Source organism: Cygnus olor, chromosome 1 (assembly GCF_009769625.2).
Source record: "Cygnus olor isolate bCygOlo1 chromosome 1, bCygOlo1.pri.v2, whole genome shotgun sequence".
In the NCBI taxonomy this organism is placed as follows: Eukaryota; Metazoa; Chordata; class Aves; order Anseriformes; family Anatidae; genus Cygnus; species Cygnus olor.
The window spans coordinates 131,928,754-131,953,455 of record NC_049169.1 but is presented as its reverse complement, the minus strand read 5'-3'; the positions used below and the strand labels follow the sequence as shown (position 1 = coordinate 131,953,455).

Genomic DNA, 24,702 nt, shown 5'->3' with positions numbered 1-24,702 from the left:
AAATTTCCTTTCCTGTTTGTTTTGTTTTTGTTTTAGTTTCTTCAGAGACCTTCATTTTCCCTTTTCCGTTTTTTTTAGCTTCAGCATTTCAAAATTTTCAAAATTCAAAATTTTATTTGCATTTGCTTCATTTTTCATCAGTTACACGTATCTAAAAATTCAACCACCAAAATTCATAATTAAAATTCACACTTGAATTCTCATTTAAAATGACGCTGAAGTATTAATTTTGCATATACAAAAGGAACCTGCTTTCTGCACTTCACTGGTGACTCTGAAACAGAAGTGGAATTAGATTTTAGTGTAGAAATAGAAGAAAAACACTTACACTTGTGGCCATGCCACATACATCAGCACTTCGGCTTTGCTGTGTGCTGAGATGTGCCATGTACACTGCAGCGCCTCAGGTTAACTCAAGGTTGTCGCATCCAGTGACTCCACGTACCCTAATTTAGCGTGACATTATGCTTTGACTCATCACATTAGATTAGGCACGCAGCGCGTGCATATACATGAGAGAATGTTTTTGTGCCGTATAGTTACTGTGAACTGCAGGAGCTGGTGTTAAATGTTTGATGTGTTCTCAGTATTCGAGCTTCGTAGATCATCTGTGGCCTCATATAGGAGGAAATACAGCAGCAGCAGCATGCTAATGATGTTTTCTTCTCCCTAGGCAAGCTGATATTGGGGCCCTAAGAGAAAACCCACGGGAAAAAAGGGATCAGCTGGACCAGAATATAGGCCACAAGTGGAAGGCATCTGTCAGACCTTTGCATGCAAGAGAGCCTACGGTTTTGTCTCACGAAAGCCGCGGGAGATCTGGGACACTGCCTAGTGATTACAGATACTCTCAGGAAAACGTGAATGAGAAAAGCAAGGATTGCAGTTTGCCTCATCTCACGTGCTCTGAGCCACAGAGCTTGAACGAGAACCACTCCCGTCTGTCCCAGGGCACCGGAGAGGAAAATCGTAGAGCAGAGCCGGCGCTTCTCAATAAGAAACGTGGACCTGCTCCTCAGAGGCCTCCGCCACCTAAAAGAGATAAATACAGGCGACCAGATAATTCTGCACCATCACTTGGCACCTCTTCTGAATCTTTGCTGGTAGCACCCAGCCATCCCTTTCCGTCCTCTTCCCCCAGCTCTGCGGAAGTATTTACGAGCCACTCATCTCTCTGTCAGAGTCCTGCAGCTTTCAATGGAAAACTAAAGAGTGCTAACCCACAGGAAGTCCTGCAAGCGTCATCCACGGAGAATGTTTGTCAGCACTTAGAAGAAAAAACGCACCTTAAGTCCGAACCTGTGTTATCCTCCAAGTATCGGTACCTTCAGAAACCGGGCATGGAGACGTCAAGGTCCCCTTCTCCTCAGTTTGCACCACAGAAGCTCACTGATAAACCTCCTGTGTCTGTACAGGATGAGAACCCAGCCAGGTACTAGACATCACTCCTTTACTATTTTAATACCCTTTTGCCTACTTAGACACTACTAATGGTTGACTCTTCTATTTCTACACTAAAAGCACATCCTTAGGATTCATTAAGCATAGAACTTTCCAGCATATCCTAAAACGACTTCTGTGAAATTCTACTAAAATCCTTCAGCTGGTCTTTGGTTTCTTTTAGTTGGCTGATGCTTAACAATGAGAGAGGCTTCTCAGGTGTTAAAGCTGGTAGATAGTGGAAAACAAAAGGGTGGATTCAAATTGGATTTCCATTGTACGTCTGGGTGAAATCAGAAGATTCTCTTTCTGTTGTCATTTCTTCTAGCCATGTCTATGAATACAAATCGGTGTAGGGAGACAGCAGGTACAGGAAGGGAAGCTGTGTCCTTTGTGAGAACATCTGTTTTGAAAGCTTACACAGTGAGGTGTACTGCCAAATTATAACTGTTTTCATGTTCCTTTTATGATGAAATTTGGCGTTCTGAGCGTTATTTATATTTCAGCAAGGTTCAGCAGGAGAATGTCAGTCTAGATGAACTCAGGATTAGACAAGCCAACTGAAATTAATTGATTTCTGTGACTGTCATACGCTGCTAATATCACAAAAGGTTATTCTCCTTCAAGATAAACTCTGCCAGGAAGCTTGGAAATATTAGTTTTCATAAATCCTTCAGCACTATAATTCATGCTTAAAGAATGAAAATAAAAGCTTCAAGCTGAATGAATGCTGAGGTTTCTCTGTGCAAAAGTATTTGGAGTTGCTTTTCTCCACTGTAGTGTAAATGATTGAATAGACTCAGTCATGCTGTTTTCCAGGGTGCCTTATGACATGGAAAGCATAAATCCCCCCCCCCCCTTTTTTTTTTCTGGGTATTTCATTAGCAGAAAGTGGCTTAATTTGCTTTTTAACAAATCTCTTGAAGTTCTTGTTTTATTTTTGCCTGGATAATGAGCTGGGGGCCCTGAGAGGAAGTGAGTTTGGAGGTCGGGGGGGTTGGATGTGAATTAGACTTAACCTACCGTCTGCCTGTTAAGCATGCCTCTCCTCTTACAATAGGATGAAATAATGAAATTTCATCCTGCAGTGTTTTTAAGATAAAGAAGCAATATGGTATGTTATGAAAAGTGGAATATGTCACGGGATCCCTAGCACCTTTCTGCAAGGGTAGATGGCAGTGGTGACATCCGTAAAGTGTTGCTTTGTGAATAGATACGAAGCATGCAGGGAAAAAGGTAATTGTATTTGCCCTTCCTTTTTACTGAGCTTTAATGTTGAAAAGCACACTGAGCTGTGCCTAGTTACATGCCTGTATCTGAATGATGTTTTGAAAGTAAGGTAAAGCACTTACCCAGCATATCTTTCATTAATGTTTTAAAATCTTAAGCACAAACAGTCGTTTGTACACAGTTGATTGTCCTCAGTTAATAATTACATTACTTAATAAAACAGACGTGGCAAAGTGGGAAAACGTGCAGGCTCTACATCTGAACCTTCTGTATTGTGCTTATTTCGCATGAGTAAAATACGTCAGGTAGACTTATATTAATATGTGATTAATTAGAATTGGCTTAGTACTGCCATTAGCTTCTTGCATATGAGCTTTCGGACATACCTGTTTGCATGCTGTAGGCAGTCAATATTCAGTGTTTTCAGCATGTAGCTGTTCACTCTTCTTTGAGAAAGGTATCTTGTTTATCAGCAAGATAAACTGAGTAGTGTGCAGGGTTTCCGGCAACAATTTAGGTAGTCAGTGTAGTGCGGGGAGATACTGGTGGTGTGCAGAACCCAGCTATTTCCAAAGACTGTTCAGCAATCATAAAGATGAAAAGAGTGCATCGGTAGATTTCCAGTGAACATACACTCAGGTGGAGGAGTGCCCGTGGTTGGAATGAGGCTTCTCAATAGCCAAAGGCAGAGTTGCTGCAAATCTAAATTTTACACCACGGTTCCCCAAATGCAAAACCTTAAAAAATCACAAGGATGCTGGTTGCAAAAACAGAATTTCTGAAGCACCCAGCATTGAACTATGTTTACTCTGACTTGAAATCAGTTTAGCTTATGATGCATTAAATACCTGGAAAATCTTATGCTAGGCTGAGAGGAAAGTACCCAGAGTCCCAAAACAGACGCCAGACATTTTAGGTGAAGAATTGCAGTCAAGTAATTTCTTCTCTTCCAGTTGCCCCACACATACTTATCCACACATCTTGTATTTCTCCCAGATTCAAAAATATGTTCCTCTTGGAGCGTAGTTGGGTCTGAAGGGTGTGGGCTTCAATTAAAAAAAAAAAAGAAAAGAAAAGAAAATGTGGGGAGGTGGCTTAACATGGTTCAGACAAGAACATTTTGACTAAACTGCATGAAGGGAGCAACTACACTTATAGGGAGCTTGGGCTGAGCAGCAGGCACAAGAGCAAGCTCTTGAAAATTACAGTCGTCCTGAATGCAAACATCCCAGCCTGGTGGCAGCGGGGGAGTTGGGGCAGAAGGGTGCGTAGAGGAGGATTCCTTATTTAAGGGAGTGTTCTTTTGGCTTTGTCAGGACATTAGTAGTAAGTGGTTGCCTCTCTCTGCATTGCCGTCACTGCTGTACCTCACTGGCTTATCCAAGCTCGCTGGAGTTGTTTGGTGTTCAACATGATGGAAAACCTGCCCCGAAAGCTGGATCAGTTTGCCAAAGCATGTCTGCAAAGCACTTGAGGAAAGTAAATAGCTATTGAGAGGATGTACCTGCATTCAGAAGCAAATATACTTTTAAAATATAAGATGCAGCTTCTGGAAGAAGTGAAGTCAAATAGATTTTTCTGTTCCCTATGAAAGAAAAGTACAGCACAGAAAAGTCTTAAGTTTATATTTAAGAAAAGTGACACACCCACATGTAGAGGAAAAGAGCTGTAGTATGTCTTGGTCACTTATCTGGAAGGCAGCAAGCAAGCGAGCCAGATGAAACCAGATATTTTAGCTAGTAGGCAATGTTCCTTTACTTGCTGTAGAGCTTCCAATCCCACATTATGACAATAATTTTAAACTTTCTGCAAACTCAAAACCACCAAAACTAGACTTTAGTTTCTTATATGGTTTACATACAGTACAGATGTTTTAGTAATGTTATTTAACATGTTATTGTCCAATTTAAAATCTTAGCCTTCTCTTTAAATAGCTTTATTTACTGAATGTCCAAGGTGGCCCTTTGTGCTGGGCAGTGCAGAATTTTTGCTTTAAGCTTCACTTAAAGGAGTATGTGGATGTGGCATTGGAATCTAATTACTAAATTTCTGTATCTTGTATGAAATTTTACAAATACAGAATTTTCTTTTAATCAGTAATTAGTCTTGAACAATTTCCAGGTTTTCCATGTGTGATTATTGTAGCTCAGCAAGGGCCTGGCCTGCAGGATGCTTCCATCAGGTCTGTTGTTTTTTCTCTTGGAAGAGCTAGGAAATGATGTGAGGGCATCAAAAACTGCCCAGGCCGCTAAATAACCTGTCTGGCTAAAAGCTGAGGCTGCTGTTCAATCTGTGCAAGCCAATGAGTTTGAGCTCGAGGTGTGTTGTCCTCTGAGTGTGTGGCAGCAAAGGGTTGTTCAACAGCACCATTTTAAAACAGGGGCCTGACTGCTGAGATTGGACCCTCGTGTTCGTGAAAATGAACAGAAGTCCTGTTCAGTGAGTACTGTGCCAGGCTGATGCTAGAATTACTTACAAGTGAACTAATACTGTTTAAAATGTGTGGGCAGAAAAGAAAACATGCAATTTGAGGGTTTTAGATGTGGTGCAAGGAATATTCCATTACCTACATCTTTTATCTACTTTTTTTTATATTTGGGCTTCCCCCCTGCTTTGCAGATCTGAAGCGAGATAAAAGGTTCTTACATTTCTAAATACGGATTTTCCTCTTTTCCAGAATCGAAAGAGTTATAGACAACAATACTACAGTGAAAATGGTTCCCATCAAGATAGTTCATTCTGAGAGCAGTGCAGAGAAGGAGAGTCGGCAAGGTCTTGTGAGTACAATGGAACCTCTTGCTTTACCCAGTGGCTTGGAAAAGGACCAAATTAAAACACTCAGCACTTCTGAGCAATCCTACTCACGATTCTGTGCTTACACCAGGCAAGGTGTAGAGCCAGAGCCAGAAACCAAAACCAAACCAGCTGAGCCTCAACCAGCTGAAGAACCTGGGAACAACCTGAAGGACAGCAGTGCTGCCGTGCCGGCAGTCAGCTATGTAAAGGCCAAAGAGAAGACCTTTGAAGACTGGAAGTCAGAGGAACTCGCCAGAGAGATTGTGGGAAGAGATAAATCTCTAGCAGACATCCTAGATCCTAATATGAAAATAAAAACAGCAATGGATCTGATGGTTGGAATATTCCCTAAAGATGAACACCTCCTAGAAGAAGCTCAGCAGCGCAGGAAGCTCCTGCCAAAAGTTCCTTCCCCAAAAATTTCAGAAGAGAAGTGAGTATTACTTTCTGTAGACCAGTGGTTCCTTGTAAGCTGCTGTCCAAAGTGTGCAAGTTTTCCTAGAGATCTTCCTACTGTTTAGGTTTGCAGCTTTTCTAAAAGTTTTCTGTTAGAATAGCAATCAAGAATAGTGCTGCTAATGTTATCATTAATTACAGAAAAAAAACTGTTGTATGATATAAAATGTTATCTGAGACCTGGCTGAAAACTATTATGTGAGAATTTAAGGAATAATTCATTTCTTCCTTGTAGTTAGTTATTTTACCAAGAACATCCAGTCTGGTAACTTGATAGAAAAGGATCAATATTTCATCATTTATTATGCGATGAAATTTTACAAAGACAACTTAAAGTGGGCATGAGGCATTTCTTCAGAAGGAGTGAGAGCAAAGTAAAGATTTAAAATTCTGTAGAAAGATGTTGATGTTCTTTTGGTCTTTTGTTTTCTTGATATGAGTTATCAAATTAAGTTGTAGATTTCATGAGAAGTTCATGTGTAATTCCATGACCAAAAAGATAAACACCTGCATTTTAGTATCCTACATCTGGCAGTTGGAAAGCATAGTCGTCTAACACTGGTCTTTGCACTACTTAGTGAAATGTAACTTCACATTTTGTTTCCAATTGAGAGGTCTTAGTTCTGTTTCCCTTGTAATGGTGAAAGCTCTTCTGCACTGCTTCAGTTTTTGCTTCTAGTGGGTACATACTGAGTTCAGAGAAATTTTCTTCACAACCAATATTTATTTATCCCATTTCCATACATAACTGCTTTCTGTTGAACCGCCTACTTGTTGGTGAAATGATGGCTCGAGAATATTGTCCTTTCTTTTCAGTGATTAGGATGTCAAGGCACTTAATGAGAGTTTTGACTTTTTACCAGGAAAGAGGAGCAGAATGCGCCATCCGCCATCTCCCTGACAACCAATTCGACTTACTACAGCACATCTGCACCGAAGGCTGAGCTGCTGATTAAAATGAAGGACATGCAGGAACAGCAGCAACAGCAGCAGAGTGAAGATGATTCTGAAGATGAGCTGGATCATGACTTGTCAGAAAAGAAGGTAAAAGACATTTCTAAATGGTTAATGCAATGCTCTAAGTCGCATGCATTTCATTAACCATGAATTTGCTAGCTGAAGAACCCTAAATAAAAGGCCTAGGGGGTTGGTGTAATGTCCAACTGTGAATTTAGGAATTTCATGGTAGGTGTTTAGTGCAGCTTGATACGTATTTCAGAAGGGCCCAAAGGGGGAAGTTTTGAAGGGTTTATTTTCAAATACCTTTTCTCATTTGATATATTACAATTTGATATATTGATTTATATATTGATATATTATAGAATGGCTTGGGTTGGAAGGGACCTTTAAGGATCATCTAACTCCAACCCCCCTGCCATGGGCAGGGATGCCACCCACTAGATCAGGTTGACCAAGGCCCCATTCAGCCTGGCCTTGAACACCTCCAGGGATGGGGCATACTCATTTCTCTCAATTGCTATATATAAAGAAATAACAATGCTTGTGTAACTGTAACTGGTGGTGGTTTTAGTTGCTCTGTATTTTTAAAACGTAGGTCATCAATTTGGGTATATCATGAGAGGGAAGGTACCCCCCGCCCAACACCCTTTTTTTGTTTTCATGAGCAGCAAACCACTTTGCTCTCAGTTTCTCCTACGTCTCAAAAATAACCAAAGCAGTAGTGGTGGGACAGGGCTAATCAGCTTGGTGGATACAGGGGAAATTGCTCATCACAAGAGAGGTAGTCTTCTTAACTCTTGTTCATCCCCATTCTCGCTCCCATCCTTCGGGGTTTTATTTCTGCTCTAAGATCAACATAATATGCCATGACTGAAAATAATGATATACTGGCATTTCAGTGGTTTGAGAAACTGTTGTCCTGTGTTAAAGTCATCACACTTATTTCATTAGTCATTTGGCACAAAATGTTTTAACTGTAGTTCCCAGTACGGATCAGCTGGAGTAAATGGTTTGTTTTTTCAATTCCAGTGATGTAGTTTGACTCTGCCTAAGTCAGTAGTGCAGTGGTGAGCAAATCTTTTCATTAAAGTCAGGTCTCTGTTTAATAATCAACTTGAGGGTGAATTTGGTGATCCAGTCCCAAAGAAGGGTCTTTGAATTAAACATTGGGAATATATTTAGTCACCAAGACTGAGACATCGCAGAGGAGATTCCCATCCCTGTGTCAGTGGTATCCAACTCCTGCACTGAATCTGAGGGAGCTGCAGTGTTTTCTGTTGTCACTGTCTTTTTTCCTCCCCCCAGTTGTCCTTCCCTCCCTCCCTCTGCCCCCACCACATCTCACAGTTCAATCCAGCACGCGCTGCCAGGGGCATGACATGGCTGCAGCTGGAGAGCTGCCCTTGCCCTCTCACCAGAGACCCGCTGAATCCAACAGCTGCACTGCTTAGACAAATTAAGGATTTCACCGTATTTGGAACAATTCCTTTTTATCTGGTGCCACACGTGACTGTCACATTCATCATTTTTTGCTAGAATTAGTTTCCTTCTTACCAAGTATGGAGTGGGGCTGGGCTGGAGGTAAAATTAAAGCTTTCTTGTTTGCCCAACAAGCGAGAATAAAATTTTTTTTTAAGCAAAAACACTCTTTATTTGCATTGGTGTCTGTAAACAAGAAAAGCGTGTTTCCCTGTATCTACTCCTCCCTTTATCGCCCCAATTCTGGTATACACCACTGTGCTGGGAGAAATTTCATGAAGAGCTTTTAGCAGAGCTCCTCCATCTTCTTCTGGGTCTCTACATACCGTCATAACCATGCACATATTGCTGTTTACTTCTCCCCCTGCTCCTCCGCATGCAGTAGGATGTGAGCGCTCAGTTCAGTGGGCTTTCATCATGGATCTTGTCAGAAAACATACATAACTCCTGGTAAGTGGGTCAAGGCATCTGTATTAAACAGATAGGATATGTTACTTGGCCCAACTTCAAATATTTGGCAACAGCTTAAGAAAGGATCATTAAGGACCTGAACACTTCAATAACACACTTTACAACTTCAATTATTTTTGAAGACATACACACCCAGAACCTGTTCTTTGATTCCTAGAAATCAGTCAGTTCTGAGATATCTTAATTTCAGTCCACTGTGGAATGATTGTAATATTTGTCATTCTCTGCTCTGCAAAGCAGAATTGTTTTTTTTTGTTTGTTTTTGTTTTGTTGTTGTTGTTGTTGTTTTCTTCATTTTATCAGCTACAAAGTGATTATATGAGTTTGAAATTTCATAGAGGCATTTCAAAATAAAAAATATGTATTTGGGATGATCTCTGTATTCCCATTAGGAGTGGAAAATGTACCTCATATGCTGAATTTAAAGGAGGTTTACCACAATTACAAAATTCTGAACAGATGTTGAAGATAACTACAAGACAATTTTTCATACTAGGGAAAATCCATGTGTGGCTGAGTAGGAAGGGTCCCCTTTGCATTTAGGAAAGCGTCAGTGACTCCCGAAGAGTCGCAACATTAATTGAAGAATGCCTATTTTCTTTGATTTTTTAGGCCTAAGCTTCATGTGAAATGGAGTGGTGAGCTAAAAGCAGAGTAATTTACGTTCAATGTGCTAAGCAGCACCTGAGTGAACCACCTGAGAAACAAACACTCTGCTGTGCTGCTTTCTGTTTTGCTAGTCAGATCATCATCCATTACTGAGAAAAAGATCGGGTTTTGTTGTTTTCTTGTTTACTAGTACAGAATTCACAGCTGTAAATTATTCATCTGCCAGTTTCCAGGTGTAGATTGGAGATCTTTTGGCTCAGTAGGTATTGAACATCATACAGGTTTTCCACTGGCTAGCAAAAGCACGTAGTGAGCTCACGGTTGCAGCATCCACAGGCTGTTTCTTCTGGGTAGGAAGCAGTCAGTTATGATAATACAAATTGTAAAAGATACGACAGTTTTAAAGAGGGCCTAAATACCTCTCACCTGCAAAAGTGCTCCTTAAGAGCATAGATTCAGCTGCTTGTAGACATCTAAGTAGGATGCTACTGTGAAGATGGCACTTTTATCATTGTTAGTTTGTTTGGTGGCTTTATTTTTTATTTTAAGAAAGAAAGGAACTTGACTGTTCAAGATAGCTGATCTAGATTGTCAGTCCCCACTGGTAAACATCAAGCACAGCTGCAGAGGTGGAAAAATTCAAGAGAGTCACATATAGTACAACAGTATTCCGTTGTTTCAGATGGTAACACAGCAGCATTGTGCATGTGCATGTCATCTAAGGGAAAAGAAGAGCCTGGCACTGTGACCTACATAATCCAAATCAAACTGTGCATTTGCACTGAGTGAAGAGTGGGGGGGGGGGGGCGGGAATCAAATCTGCAGATTAATCAGTCAGTAAAGCAGACATCTGTAGAACTGCTTACTACCTTAATCTTTTGGACACCCAGACTAACAGATAACCCAAATCCAGATTAACCTGGCCTGAGTATATTAAATCAAAACGGAGAAAACCAACCCAGGTAATCCACGTGTTTGAATTTTTACCTTTAAAAAGGCTGCTTAAATTTTCAGGGTATGGTTGCTTTCTGTAAAGACGGCAAGCTTTTCTTTGGTCCCAAAGTAAGTTGGCAATGACTGGTGGCATCTGAGAGCAGTAGGTGCTGTCAGTCTATTTCTCTGTAATCATGAAGGCTTGTAATCAGATTTGTATTTAGAAAGAGTTCCTAAAGAATGTCATGAGTAATTTTCTCACAAAAATTGGAGGGGTAATGACTATTTTAAGCTATGTAATTTTCATTTAGAAATGGCGGTAACAGGTGTATGGTTCAGAGAATGCTTTGGGGAATTTTCTTACCTGAAATTAGCTGAATACTAACAAGGCATCCCCATTTAAATTAGCGAGGCATTTTTAGAGTGTGATTCATGTCACGGTAGGGTAGATGACCAGCTGAAATGAGTCCCACCCCTTGTGCACAACTAAAAGCTAATGGAGGTGTCTGAGATGAGGCCCTCTTGCCCAAATGCAGGGTGGAGCACAGGTCAGTAACGGAGGAGATTTGGGTTCTTGGTCTGGCTCTGCGCTGACACGCCTGGAATGATTTTTCCAAGCCAGGGCACGTGCATCCCAGGTGATGGGGAATTACACTGGAGAAACCCTGAGAAACTGCAAATGAGGTGGAGTACTTGCCTGGCATGGGACAGTGCCTGTCAAAGATGCTAGTGGGGTCCTCTGTCAGAGCCACTTCACACAGGCTGCTTTGTGTGCTGCAGAAGTAGATTTGGTTTCCTGTTCTGTGCTGCAGGGATTATGATTTCCCTACAGAAATGCTGTAAGGCAGTGATAACTCTAAAGATTTTCTGAGAGTGGAAGGACGGCTACTGGGGGGATGTTAATATACTACAGAAAGGAAGAAAAAGCTAGACAGTGCCCTAGTTTTAACTGTCATATGGAAAATACAGAATTTTCTGGCACTATTTATCTTCCTGAAGTGCGGCTCTTCAGAAAGGTACTATGGACCTGGTATTTAGAGAGGAAAGGATGCGCTGTACTTTATGCTGCTCCACAGCAGGCTTTGAAGGTGTTCAAAGAAGCAGCAGTAATGCTTGCTTTAAAAAAAAAAAAGTCTTTCATCTTTTTCCACAAAGGTGAATTGCTTTAACACAGGTCTCAAGCTGAGCATTGTAGACCTACATCCTGAACCTTTGAATCCAGCAATGTTATAGTTGCCTTAGACATATATTTATGTATAATGCACTCATTGTCAAAGCCACATGGGAGTTTCACTGTATTAAAAATGTCACATAGCAGTAATAGATTTCTGATGTGACTTCCAGAAATAGAAGTGGGGGAAAATGCAGTAGTGCTAATAAATTCTCATCTCCTTTATTTTCCACAGCAAGAACTTATTGACAGCATTAGTAGGAAGCTGCAGGTGCTGAGGGAAGCACGGGAGACACTTCTGGAAGACATCCAAGCAAACAATATCCTGGGGGAGGAGGTGGAAGCCATTGTGAAAGAAGTCTGCAAACCAAATGAATTCGACAAATTCAAGATGTTTATCGGGGACCTGGACAAAGTGGTCAATCTCCTGCTGTCACTGTCAGGTCGTCTGGCCCGGGTGGAGAACGCTCTTAACAACCTGGACGAAAACACCTCACCAGAAGAGCGGGTGAGAAAGACCAGTAGTAATATAACTGCATTTAGTGAATCTGATACGGGTTTTTTACTTGGTTTTAAAGATCAAGATGAGGGATAACAGATGGGTACATCTTACAAGGCCATTTTCTTTAGATTTCTTAAAACTTTTTGCTTTGCTTTGCTGTGCTTTTGCTTGGAATACTGAAAGTACAAGTGGCTTGGCAGGCAGTGGTGTTTTGGGGTGCAACATAACTGGAAAGCAGGCTTCTCAGAAAAATATTAATGAAAGAGGAAAGCTACTGATAAGAGCATAACAAAGGAGACAAAAATGCTATTCTGTCTGGTAACTCAAAAGATGGGAAAAGAAATGTCACTTTTTGCTAACATGAAGAAAGCTTACAGATTTCTTTATACTCCACAAGAGTCTTGAGAGAAAATTGTGAGATTGTGACAAAGAAAATGTTCCTCATCTGCTACAGTTTCCTCTACAATGCCTAGGAAGAAAGGACAGAAAGGACAAGTCCTAAATATAAATTAAGGGGATTGGGGCAGGAGGGAGGCAGTACAAAAAGAATTTTTCAGCATAGAAATAGCCTGCTAATCGAGGAGTCCCAGCAGCTGTGAAAATTTCAGGGGGGCTCAAGCTACTCTTACCTTTTGGACCCCACCTTGTTCCTTGTTTAATTCCAGATCCCAGCAGGACTTAGTTGGGAAGCAGATACCTATTGATACAGAAATGCACCAAAGGAGAGATGTAAGCATGTGAGAAAATCAAAGGTTAGAATAAATATAGGAGGGATTATGTGTCAAGTGAGCTTAGCCTCTGCAGTTAAATAAATGTAAAGTGGGTATTTGAGCTTGTGGCTGAGAAATGAAGTGCCAGAAGTCCACCTAAGCACTGTATCAGATTTTTTTTTCCACGAGCTGTGGATTTATGTTGTTTCCTCAACATGCTCCATTGTTTCATCAATAAGAATCAGTAAGTGCTGGGACCGATTTGAAGGTGTGTTCTTGCTGTTTGGCCCTAGCTGCTGCCAAGCATACTTGTTTAATGGCTGTCCAGACCCCTTTCTGACTGAGGCAAAGGGAAGGTATTTGACAGCTAATTAGAGGGTAGATCAAAGCTTCTGAAACTTAGAGAAATTTAATCCTCTTTTAGACAGATTTTTTTTTTCTAAATGTGGTTGCAGTTGCCTAATGGGCTTGAAGATGGGAGTGTAAGCTGGAAAAAGATATACCAGATGATTTGAGCACATAGGAAACACAGCTTGGGAGCTGTGATAAAAATAGCTTATGTAGCTAGGTGTGGAGAAGAAGAAGGTGAGTAGGTGGCATGGTAAGGGCAGGCAGAAATTGTCTGTGTATTCTGCTGTCAAATGTAGACTGACAAAAATCCAAATCCCTAATGTATTCTAATCCCCATGTGTCTTCTCATGCATTGACACCAGAGTTTTGCCATAATAACATCAGATATATGTCTAAAAGTGTCAGTCAGAGATGCTCCTCAAACGGATCAAGTCCCTGCTAGATACTTTGACTATAAATATAATTTGTGTAGAGGTACGTATGTATATCTTTGAATTTAGATTGGCATCTGTGGCTTTGGCTTTCTTTGGTCATTTGGTATTATGCAGACCACGTTATGATATTTGGCGTATTACTAATGTACCATACGAGCAAAACATAGGGGAGATTGCTTCCATCTCCCATCTTCTGTGGGGGTCATATCCCTAATGATCACTGGTTGCTATTTTGTTTGTTTGTGGTCTTAAGCTGACGGTGTCTAATAAACACGACTCTGATAGCTCTGCACTTTCTAGGAACCACCACCAGCTCAGCAGACTTCTAAATAAACACTCTTGTCAGCAAGCAAATGACCACTGTTGAATTAATACTCTATCAGGTGGTCTCTCATAGGTCTCTTTTGCCGTGAGGAACAGTGTCAGGTATTTCAGCTGTAGCTGCTGAAAGTGATTTCTTCTGAAATAGCTTCCAGCCCCCGCCAGTGTCTTCCCATTACTTCCTTTATCAATCAAAACCAGAGTGTATTGAGAACCCTCAAGCACTGAATGAGCAGTTCACAAATTTGATCAGGTGCCTAGGCCTGTAAGACCTCTTTTTGTTAGATTAAGACCAAGTGCCAAGGATACCAGTTTAGGAACTGGATGTTGGGAAGTCACATGCATGGAAGCAGACCCTTTTTGTTTGTCTGCTATTCAAAACAGCAAACAAATCTTGAGAAGGGCTCTCAATAGGAGGAGCCAATGCTTGTTCCATCAGAGCAGCTTCAGATGTCCTGCATATCGCTGAGGTCTCAGGTCAGCACTAGGAAACAAACAAACAAACACAACAACAACAACAACAAAAAACTTCTGCACTCTGTTTTGCTTTGATTGGTTGAAGTCCATCAGATGCTACCAGCCTCTAACCCACCTGTCTGCATGGTAGGTACAAGCAGTTGTGCCTGTAGGCCTAGTGAACCATTTAACCATTGATTCAAGAGTCTTCTCAAGAATGCTATCTTGAGCCTTCCCGTGTTTCACTTTACCTTTCAAAACAAGCTTTCTGGTGTCAGTCGTCTTTGACAGGGGTAAAAGCAAATTCAGGATGTATTTCATTTGCCTTCTACCTGTCTACATCCTGCTCATCTAAGGTACCCCCTAAACCTCCACAAGGGTAGAGGTGCTTGAAGTATTGTGCAAAGTTTGTAACAAAAATAGTGTTTGCTTTTCTTGAACTGTGAGGTTACTCCTGTTCATCTTAAAGTCATGTTGCAGGCATGGTAAGAAGAAACAGAACAGCTGAAATCTCAGAAATTGTTGGAAAGGGCTAAACATCCCAGCACAGGACTGGGTGGGTAACTGTGCAAACTGAGCCACCAGCTGGTTGCTCTGTGCCCTCTCGTGTTCATCAAGTTCTAATCCTTCTGTTTCTTCTCAGTGTACTCGCAAACAGCAGAGCTGCTCCGTGGAGCAGTCTGGCCATGCTCCCACCTCTGGGCCTGGCTGCTAGTTCCACTGGTGAATTTTGGAGAAGTCTTTCCCTCTCTTTGCAGCAGATAGCTCTGCTTGCAAGTTACTTGCAGTGAGGCTTTTCCCCTGGCATACACTCAAAGGAAGATCGAACTGTGTATTTTTCTGGTAGTGTGTGATTTCTGTCAATTGTCTTCAGTGGCTGTCTCGAACCCTGATTTAATCTGGGCTGCATATTTCAAGTACACTGAGAGCAAAAGTCTTAGTGTTTCACCCTCTGAGCTTTGAGCCCCGTGTACAAAGGCAGCACAGGATTCGTGTGCAGCTGACAGACATGCCTATTGTAGCTTGCCTGCGTGCGTCCCCCTTTGTCTCATACTTTCATCTTGAAAAGACACAGTTTCTGTGGTCTATAAAAACACTTCCCTGTAAATCCTTGAGGCCAATTATAGTGTGTGTCATTTAACATATGAAGTCCAAATAAAAAAAAAAAAAGGACAGATTTACTTGAACAGCTTCACAAAAGCAGATTGTGGTTTATTTGAAGGCATAGGTTCTCAAAGAAAAGCTGTGAAGCAAAGCTAAAAATTACAGCGTTGTACCTCTTAGTGGCACTTTCTGATTAGGTGCAGAAGCCTGTACTGGAATTCCTGACATCAGAGTAGGCCAGCCGTACTCACTGGTGCTGGAAAAAGGCAATCAGTTCTAGGCAGACATCTGAAATAGGTCAGATTAATAATACTCCCATTTCTCCCCATGTACTACTGGAGGATTGTAGCTGAGTGATTCAGGTGTGGCTGTCTGCCAGGAGTAGAGAGGTGAAGTTGGGTCAGATGAGTATCACCTTTCTTTCTGGTACATACGTATGAATGGGATATAAAGCTCCTGTCCTCTTTCTTTGTGTGGTTCTCCATTCAATCTGCCTCTTTCATATTTTGTATCTTCTGTGCATTAGTTCTCAAACACTAGGAGCTCCTGTCTGGCCAGAGCAGCCCTTAGAGCAAAGCAGACTTCTGTGTCACAGCAATGTCTCAGATATCCTCCTCTGTCATAGCTGTGAGAGAGTGATTATTGTGAAGGCACGAAGCAGGAAGTTTGCAGCCCTTTGGGGCAGATGCTTTTTGGTTTTTTCTTTTTTCCCTTTTATTGTCTTGCCCCAGCTTTCACTGTTAGTCATTTCGTAAGACCACGTGGTTTCACATCTCATGGAGAAGCCATGCAGTTTGAAGCAGAACTGCATAATGTGCAGCATCATGAGCTGTGGTGTGAGAACAAATTGCTCCATTAATTAGAATGTTTCTGTGCTCTCTAACCACAGCTATTTCAGTGTGGAAGTTCAGTACTGTGTATTAAAGATCTAAGACGTAGATGAGTGAAATTTTATTTCGGAGAACTTGGATGTTTCTCAAAGGCAACTGTGCTTTTTATAACTATTTAGAACTACTAAATAGTAAAGCAGTCTTTGAAGCTCTTGCTGCTCAGGCCAACAGGAATTAATGGTGGATCGTTCACTGATTCACTAAGTTTTATTCCTGTTTATTAGTATATTTTATCACAATAAACTTTAAGGAGCAATCTTATTCTACCTCTCCACGTATTTAGAAAAGTGTCTTTGCAGGTAAAACAGATATAAGACTTAAAACCTGAAGCTCATGCTGGTGAACTCAGTGAATTTTAACTGTTTTTCTTTTCCCCTAAGCGGACATTGGTAGAGAAGCAGAAGCTGCTGACCCAGCAACATGAAGATGCAAAGGAACTGAAGGAGAACCTGGACCGTCGAGAGCGCATTGTCTTTGATATTTTGGCAAACTACTTGAGTGAGGAGAACTTAGCAGACTATGAGCACTTTGTAAAAATGAAGTCGGCTCTCATCATCGAGCAGCGAGAGCTTGAGGACAAGATCAAGCTGGGGGAAGAGCAACTTAAGTGTCTGACCGATAGCCTCCAACCTGAACGGCTCAAATAAGTTTGACCAAGGAAGTGAAAAATGGGAAAGAAGGAAGGGATGGGGGTGTTTCCAAGTATACAAATGAATATCTTGGCTTTTCTGAGTGTCCGATAGAGAAACGAGTGCACAAGAGAAAAATAGCTCTCACAGCAGCAATAATAGTCTTTCATTTTTTGGGATGATGTATTTAATTTTTTAGAACACATTTTTATTGCTGGACTCTACAGCCACTTCTCATTGCTTAAGTTACAGAAAGCTCCACAGAAAAGGATAGACTCTTAACGTTCCTGCTCCGTAAGTTGAAAGTCTGTGGCAGTTGTGCATGCAAGCATTTTTTAGAGTAGGATGTATACTTTCTTTATGTTCAGAGGCTGTACAGATTGCTGGGAAACCCAATAGCAATTTATGAATGCACACAAATTTAGAAGCTCTGAATATAGTGTCTTTTTTTTTTTTTTAAGACACATTAAATAGGGGAAGTCTGCCTCTTATACCTAATATATTCAGATTGCTGAAATGTAGTGTCACTCTGATCCTGTGGCATCAGACACTTTTTTGTAATATTGTAGATAAGGTGGCACTTTCCCCTCACAGAAAATAACTTTAAAATCAGTCTCAGTTTAACACTTCTTAAACCAGCTTGCAAATCACCTAATAGCTACCTTATTGAAGGTGTGTTTTTTTTAATTATTTTGCAAGATGTCATTGTACACCATCTTGCTGTAATACAGGTGACTTTTTTTAAAAAATTGTGCTTGATTTGAGAAACAGGCTGACAGTACTGTGCTGATTTTGTTCAAAACATTTCTCATCTAAATTATTTAGAAGCTCATTTGTTCTTTCTTGTGCTTTTTATGCATGTTTTTATTCCTCCTACCCCCAAACTGCTACATTTTATGAAAATAAATGTAGGCTAAGGACACTGCTTCTGTTTTTCTTCTGATTGCTGAACATTGTGATTTTTTTTATATACAGATAAATTATACTGAAGTTGACCTGCATAAATGCTGTTCCCTTTCTACTTTCTCAAACTACCAAATGCAATATAAACAATTTCTGCCATGTAAATACTGTGCATTATTTGGAACAATTCTGCTTTGTAACTGTGAACATAAGTGTTTGTTTTTGTTGTTTTCTTCACAGTGATAAAGTTTGGTTTTTTACACAGTGATAAATGAGAAGATGCTATTTCACCCTATCAGGTTACTGGTTCTATTCTAGTAATACTGCCATTGACTGTAATGTGTGATGTCCAATAGCTCTAAAAAGAGGTGCTAACTCATGTTTTAGCACAGCAATAGGTTATGCTGACTTGCTGAGATACTTACAGAGAAATTCTGCAGTGTCTAAATGTTGTGTTCTAAGTTAAGATAAAGTTTTGTGGGCAAAGGAGAGTCTTGGATGACTTTGTGTATGTCGTTTTCATTGTAGTAGGGAAACCATTTATCTCTCCTTAAACTAAACAAACATTGCTCAACAGGAAGCCATTTTTGAGACCAACGTGAATGCTGGTCTGTAGCTAAACAGGTTGGGAATACGAGTAGTAAGATGTTAAAAGGAGAGAGAAAAGAATTCTTTCCACTCTCGGTGCAGTGGCAGCGTTCACCGAAGATTCTTGTTCTTCTCACCTGAATCACCTCTTTCCCAGGGAGAGAACTGGAGAGGGATGCTCTGACCAGTGAATACCTTGCAAGCTGGGGAGTTGGTGCGAAAATCTTCTGGAACCAATTCCTTCATGGACAGGTGCAAACGCTTAAAGGACCATTACCCTGTTATAGTGCACTACTTTGTATACCTGGACCGAATCTGTAATGAAATTGTTGTCTATCAGCTGAGGTCAAATGGGGCTACCATGTTACAAGACCTGCAGCTGCCCTTACTTTCTTCCTCTAGTTCTGAAAGCTAGTCTTCTGGCATCTCACAATTACTTGCTGCTATGTTCCTAGGACAAGTGATCCCTTTTGTCCTTACTTATCCCTTAACCGTAACAAACCCAAAACTAAACAATTCCCAAATAAATTATGCTTGTCTTTAGCTTGGAGAAGAGTGTGCATTGTTTTATCTGTGGCATTTTAAAGATTTTGCATATTGTGGTTACTCTGAAATGTGTATGTGAAATGTGAATAATAATATAATTACAATGTGTTTGTATACAGTACTTTGATTTAGATCTTTCTGATAAAAGGTAGCAATATTGTGAATGCTATATATATTATCCCTTTCACAGAACAGTTGTGTAGACACCATTTTCTCCTTTTCTTTTTTAAAACTGTTGAAAATCTCTCACCCTGGGAACCTGAAGATGTTTGCCTCCCAATGTTATATGTAAATCTGTAAATAGCTATACTGTTGCTCTTTGAAAAAATCTGGTGCTAATGTTTTGCCTTTGGCATCCTGGGGATGGCTGTTTCTCACCTTATGTTCTCAGTTTTAGATCTCTTTGTATAGTGAAAGATTTCCACTATGTTCCGCCAGTTGTTTGGATCTTGCAGCCCAGAGTGAAAATGTACAGTTTTCCTGCATAACACTTAACACTTACCTACTGAAAAATGGTATTGCTTGACTTGGAGAAAATAAACTGTATATTTCGATGTACGGAGTTACTCTTTGTGTGCAGTTTTAACTGTCAAAACCTGCTGTTCTACTGTGCAGTGTTAACCATCTTGTGATATCAACAGTGCCTGTAGCTGCTTATCTGATGCTCTGAAGTAGCATGCTTTCTTTTTGCAGATTGTTTGGCATGTAGATTAATTGATCATTCTCAGCTCCCCAGTGTAAGTACCAGGAATGTTAATGCATGTTAATGGCTACTCAGTATAATTAAAGGAGGGAGGCATAAAGGAAGATGTGTTACGAAGTGGATAATGTAAATCGCTCCTATGACTTATGGAGTATACACCAGGGAAGGCATTCGGATTTTTCTCCTTAGGTGACCACACTGTTTTGGCTTCATCTTCATCCTCTTGTTTATAATGATACTTTGTATGGAAATATCTGAAGTCTGTGGCTCTCAACATTTTTTGCAAGATGACTGTGAACTCTCCATCTCTAACAGGCTTCCAAAGAAACCGTTCAGTTTCATCTTAATGGGAAACAAAAGTGCGTGCAAACTTATAGTAAAGGTGACTACAGGTAACTCATAATGGCTTCATAAATTGTCATAGAAATGAATTGTCCATGAAGATCTTCATCGTAGGAACCATGTGAGAAAAGGAAATAAAGGAAGACTTGGATATTTGGAGGATTTTCATAAATTTCTGATGACGCTTTACACCCCTTTCTCCTTTCCCTCTGCAAGTACATGCACCCACCTCTTTGTGCTAGGTCTGCAGGTCACTTGGTCTAATCCAGGAGGGCAGCTACAGGAGAATAAGTCTAGTTCTGTGTACTGTTTAAATTAAAAAAAAAAATCTTTAAACTGAAATTAGTCTCTTTATTTTCTGTTTTGAGGTATTTGAGACCCTCAGATTTTAAAGGAGTAACCTTTTCACTCTGTTCTTTTCCTCATGAAGCTCTGTTGGTCAGTTTTGGTGTACTTAAATTGTCTCAGTTTCTACAGATGAACTTATCTGTTGGCAGTCCAATAGCTAGCAAGGCCTTATGGTGGGTGTGCAGTAAAAGATTAAATATTTAATGGTGTCCAGTCATTTATTGCAGAAGTTTATAGGTTTATCCTATTTAAGGGCTTCTCGGTTGTAGGATTTTAAATTATTTTTCTACTTACTTGGACAGAACCTACCTGCACAGTAGATGTTATTAAAAAATAATAATAATAATTACACCTTAAAAGTACTAGACTTGCATGTTGTCAATTGTTTCAGCAGTGGTAAATTGGTCATCACATTCGCTTACCACAGTTCCAGTCTGTAACTTAACTAATTATAATGAACCTCAAATTACAAATTGGGTTACCCATGTGGTTCAGAAACTTGCCTCTGAAATGCTGTGTTTAATTTTCCCTTCCTACTGCTTTGATAATGTTTCTATGAATAAAGCTGTTCCATTTGAAGTAGATTAACTTAATTTAATACATCTCAGGAGATAATTTGAATAGAAATAAATTGAATGTAGTTCAAATAGCATAAGGTAGTTTCTTTGCCAGACTACCATAGCATACCTACAAGCAAAGTAGGTATAATGTTTTCAAGATGGGCTATGTTTAGGACTTCGGTTTTGGTTATAAACCTGTGGGCATGTGCCTTATACAGCTGTTGTTTAACTTAGGTGAAGAGTGTTATTTTGGTCAATGCAGTTGAGCCTTTACGGAGAATATGCATAAAATGGATTTTGTTTTTTCCTATGTTAAAAATTCTCACAGCAGTTTCATTTTTAGGTGCTATGATATCCCTCTCTTGGAGGCAGTGTCCTAAACTGGGCAGGAGAGATGGCTTTGTGACTAGGCTGTGCCTTCTGCTCCTGCGAAACATATCAGTTTTAGAGGCAACAACTGCTATGAATCTAATTCTAATTTCCTCTGATTTGTTTCTGGATGCAACAAGCTCGTGCGGTTAAAAACTTATCCACTATTACTACCTATCGTCTGCTGCTTCTTCTGAAAACATTGCCATGTGTTCGCTGCTGCCATGGCTGAGATACCGAGAATATCTGGACTGCTGATGTGGTGCTTTCTGGCAATTCTCTTCTGGGATGGAACAGGACGAAGAATTCTGTGTACCTGCTGCTCACTCGAGTGAGTTCATAACCTAAAATACAACAGTACTGCTGGAGAATGACCAGATTCACGCCATATATCCACCTCTATTGAAATATTTTGATTTGCTATTCATGGCTGCCTGTCTTGACAAGGGAGAGTGGTTAATTAGAGCAAATAGTTTTGTGATAGTAGAGCCAAAGATTTACAGTGTGTTGGGAGATACAGCAGAATAATTACATTTATTGATAGTAATAGAAATTTCTAGCAAAATGGTATCTAAGTGAAACCTCCATGCTGTAAGTCAGAGGTAAGAATACTCAAGAATTCTGGATCAGTGCTTGCTTATTTTCATGGGGTTAGTGAAAGAAGGCTTTTCTTAAGCATATATATTAAGTTGCAACTGGGTCAATTAGACCTTACTCGTTCCAAGCAACCTCCATCAGAGGAGCCAATATTAGCTCTGAAAAAGCTGTGATCTGCTAAGCCACTGTCCGTCATATCTGAGAAGTTGTGGCAGTCCAGTGAAGTTCCCACTGACTGGAAGAGGGGGAACACAGCCCCCATTTTTAAAAGGGAAAAAAGGAAGACCCAGGACCTACAGGCCAGTCAGTTTCACCTCTGTGCCCAGCAAGATCATGGAGCAGATCCTGCTGGAAACTGTGCTAAGACACATGGGAAATAAGGAGGCGATTGGTGACAGCCAACATGGCTTCACTCAGGGCAGATCGTGCCTGACAAATCTGGTGGCCTTCTATGATGGGGTTACAATATTACTGGACAAAAGAAGAGCAGCTTATGCCATCTACCTGGACTTGTGCAAAGCATTTGACACTGTCCCCCATCATATCCTTGTCTCTAAATTGGAGAGACATGGATTTGACAGATGGACCACTCAGTAGGTAAGGAATTGGCTGGATGGTCACTCTCAAAGAGTTGCGGTCAACGGGGGTCAGGGGTCAGTGCTGGGACTGGCACATCTCTGTTGGTGACATGGACAGTGACACTGAGTGCACCCTCAGCAAGTTTGCTAACGACACCGAGCTCTGTGGTACAGTCAACACACTGGAGGGGAGGGATGCCATCCAGAGGGACCTGGACAGGCCTGAGAGGTGGGGCTGTGTGAACCTCTTGAAGTTCAACAAGGCCAAGTGCAAGGTCCTGCATCTGGGCTGGGGCAACCCCAAACACAGATACAGGCTGGGTGGAGAATGGATTGACAGCAGCCCTGAGGAGAAGGGCCTGGTGGAGTTGGTTGGTGAGAAGCTCAGCACGAGCTGGTAATGTGTGCTTGCAGCCCAGAAAGCCAACCGTATCCTGGGCTGCATCAAAAGTGTGACCAGCAGGGTGAGGGAGGTGATTGTACCCCTCTGCTCTGCTCTTGTGAGACCCCACATGGAGCACTGCATTCAGCTCTGGGGACCCCCAACACAAGAAGGATGTGGATATATTAGAATAAGTCTGGAGGAGGGCCATGAGGATGATCAGAGGGCTGGAGCACCTCTCCTATAAAGACAGGCTGAGGGAGTTGGGGTTGTTCAGCCTGGAGAAGGGAAGGCTCCACAAAGACCTTACAGTGGCCTTCCAGTACCTAAAGAGGGCCTACAGGAAAGCTGGTGTGGGATTCTGTCAGGGAGTGCAGTGATAGGACAAGGAAGAATGGCTTTAAGCTAAAAGAGGGTAGGTTTAGATTAGATATTAGGAAGAAATTCTTCACTCAGAGGGTGGTGAGGCACTGCCACAGGTTGCCCAGAGAAGCTGTGGATGCCCCAACCCTGGAAGTGTTCAAGGCCAGGCTGGATGGGGCTTTGGTCTAGTGGAAGGTGTCCCTGCCCATGGCAGGGGGTTTGGAACTGGATGGTCTTTAAGGTCCCTTCCAACTCAAACCATTCTATGAGATGCATTACCAAGAGTTTAGTTTGCTACCGTTCCTTGTGGTAGCATCATTTGCTAGCCTCCTGATGGAAGGTGAATTCTGTAAACTGAATAATGGATGTACAGTTACAAGACTTTTAGCAAAATGTGTTTTTTGGTAGAGAGATAAAGTCCCAAAGGTTGATCAGAATTAATGAGGTCCTACTGACAAAGACCATTTCAAGCATTTTGTTTCAAATTCTGTTTCGCTATTCAGCTGTCTTCTCTTCATAAAGTTTTATTACTGATAAATCAGGCTTGTGTCTTTTCTAACTGCCTCAGAGAAATATAAATGCAATGAGGAACTGTAGACTAAATAATAAGCAATGGATGATAAGATTATTTATCTCAGTATCTAAATATAAAAGCATGATTCTTGTGACTGTCATTCATAGCCACTCCCAAGGATTACAATTTCAATGGCTTTCACACTCGGGTATAGTTCCTCCAAAGATAAAAAGCAAAATCGAACTGTGCTGAGAGATGTGGCCAATGGTGACCTGAAAGGGGTGGAGTGGATCAAATTATTTTTATTAATTGTGGGGTGAGACAGATCTCAAGGAAATGAAAAGCAAGAAAACCTGGAAAGATCAGTACCCCAAAGGAAGAGGAACTAAACAAGCAGTAAAGTCTGTCAGAGCTGTGAATTTCCTGTTTTCTTCTTCCTCCATACATGATACAGAAAAACCATACCATTCCTGGTTGGAAGGGCAGGCATTTTTCATTACTGATGTGGAAAAAAATCCTTAAAGCATCTTTGAAATTTAAATTTATGGGGAACAACTCAGAACTCTGGAGTGTCTTTGGTCTCACTGCGTTAGGAGGAGACCATCGTGCTGCTAAACACATCCAGTAACACCTCTTTCTTGACTCGGGGCACTGGCACAGCTCCAGCACTAATGGACAATCAATCACTGCTGAGGAAGAAGTCATCCTTTCAATTCATCCTAAATTCTCTAAGCAGCCCAGTTTGTTAGGTGTGCTGAGATGCTTGAACCACCTGCACTGTGCGATGTGTGGTTTCTACTTGTATATCACTGCTAATAGATCACTCACCAAGTGAGCAAATGGGCTTGTACTCCATGATTCTGCTTGCACAATTGCCACAATTGCCTTAAGAGCTTGCTTTACCACCAGGCTTTTGGCTGAGGGCAGGCACAGCAATGTCCAATTCCTGCTTAAGCTGCACTACCAG

The 24,702-nt window shown here is 41.0% G+C and overlaps 1 protein-coding gene across 5 annotated transcripts in view; it reads left to right on the top strand.

The window, feature by feature from the left end:
* Positions 1 to 19,541, top strand: part of SHROOM2 (shroom family member 2) — a 128,583-nt gene extending 109,042 nt beyond the window's left edge. For all 5 annotated transcript variants that reach the window (XM_040533968.1, XM_040533959.1, XM_040533993.1 and 2 more), the window contains 5 exons: positions 674 to 1,432; positions 5,348 to 5,899; positions 6,786 to 6,966; positions 11,781 to 12,053; positions 16,694 to 19,541. In XM_040533968.1, the coding sequence (XP_040389902.1) occupies positions 674 to 1,432; positions 5,348 to 5,899; positions 6,786 to 6,966; positions 11,781 to 12,053; positions 16,694 to 16,960 (2,032 nt within the window). In that variant the 3' untranslated portion in view covers positions 16,961 to 19,541. The remainder of the gene's footprint in view (positions 1 to 673; positions 1,433 to 5,347; positions 5,900 to 6,785; positions 6,967 to 11,780; positions 12,054 to 16,693) is intronic.
* Positions 19,542 to 24,702: the final 5,161 nt, after the last annotated feature.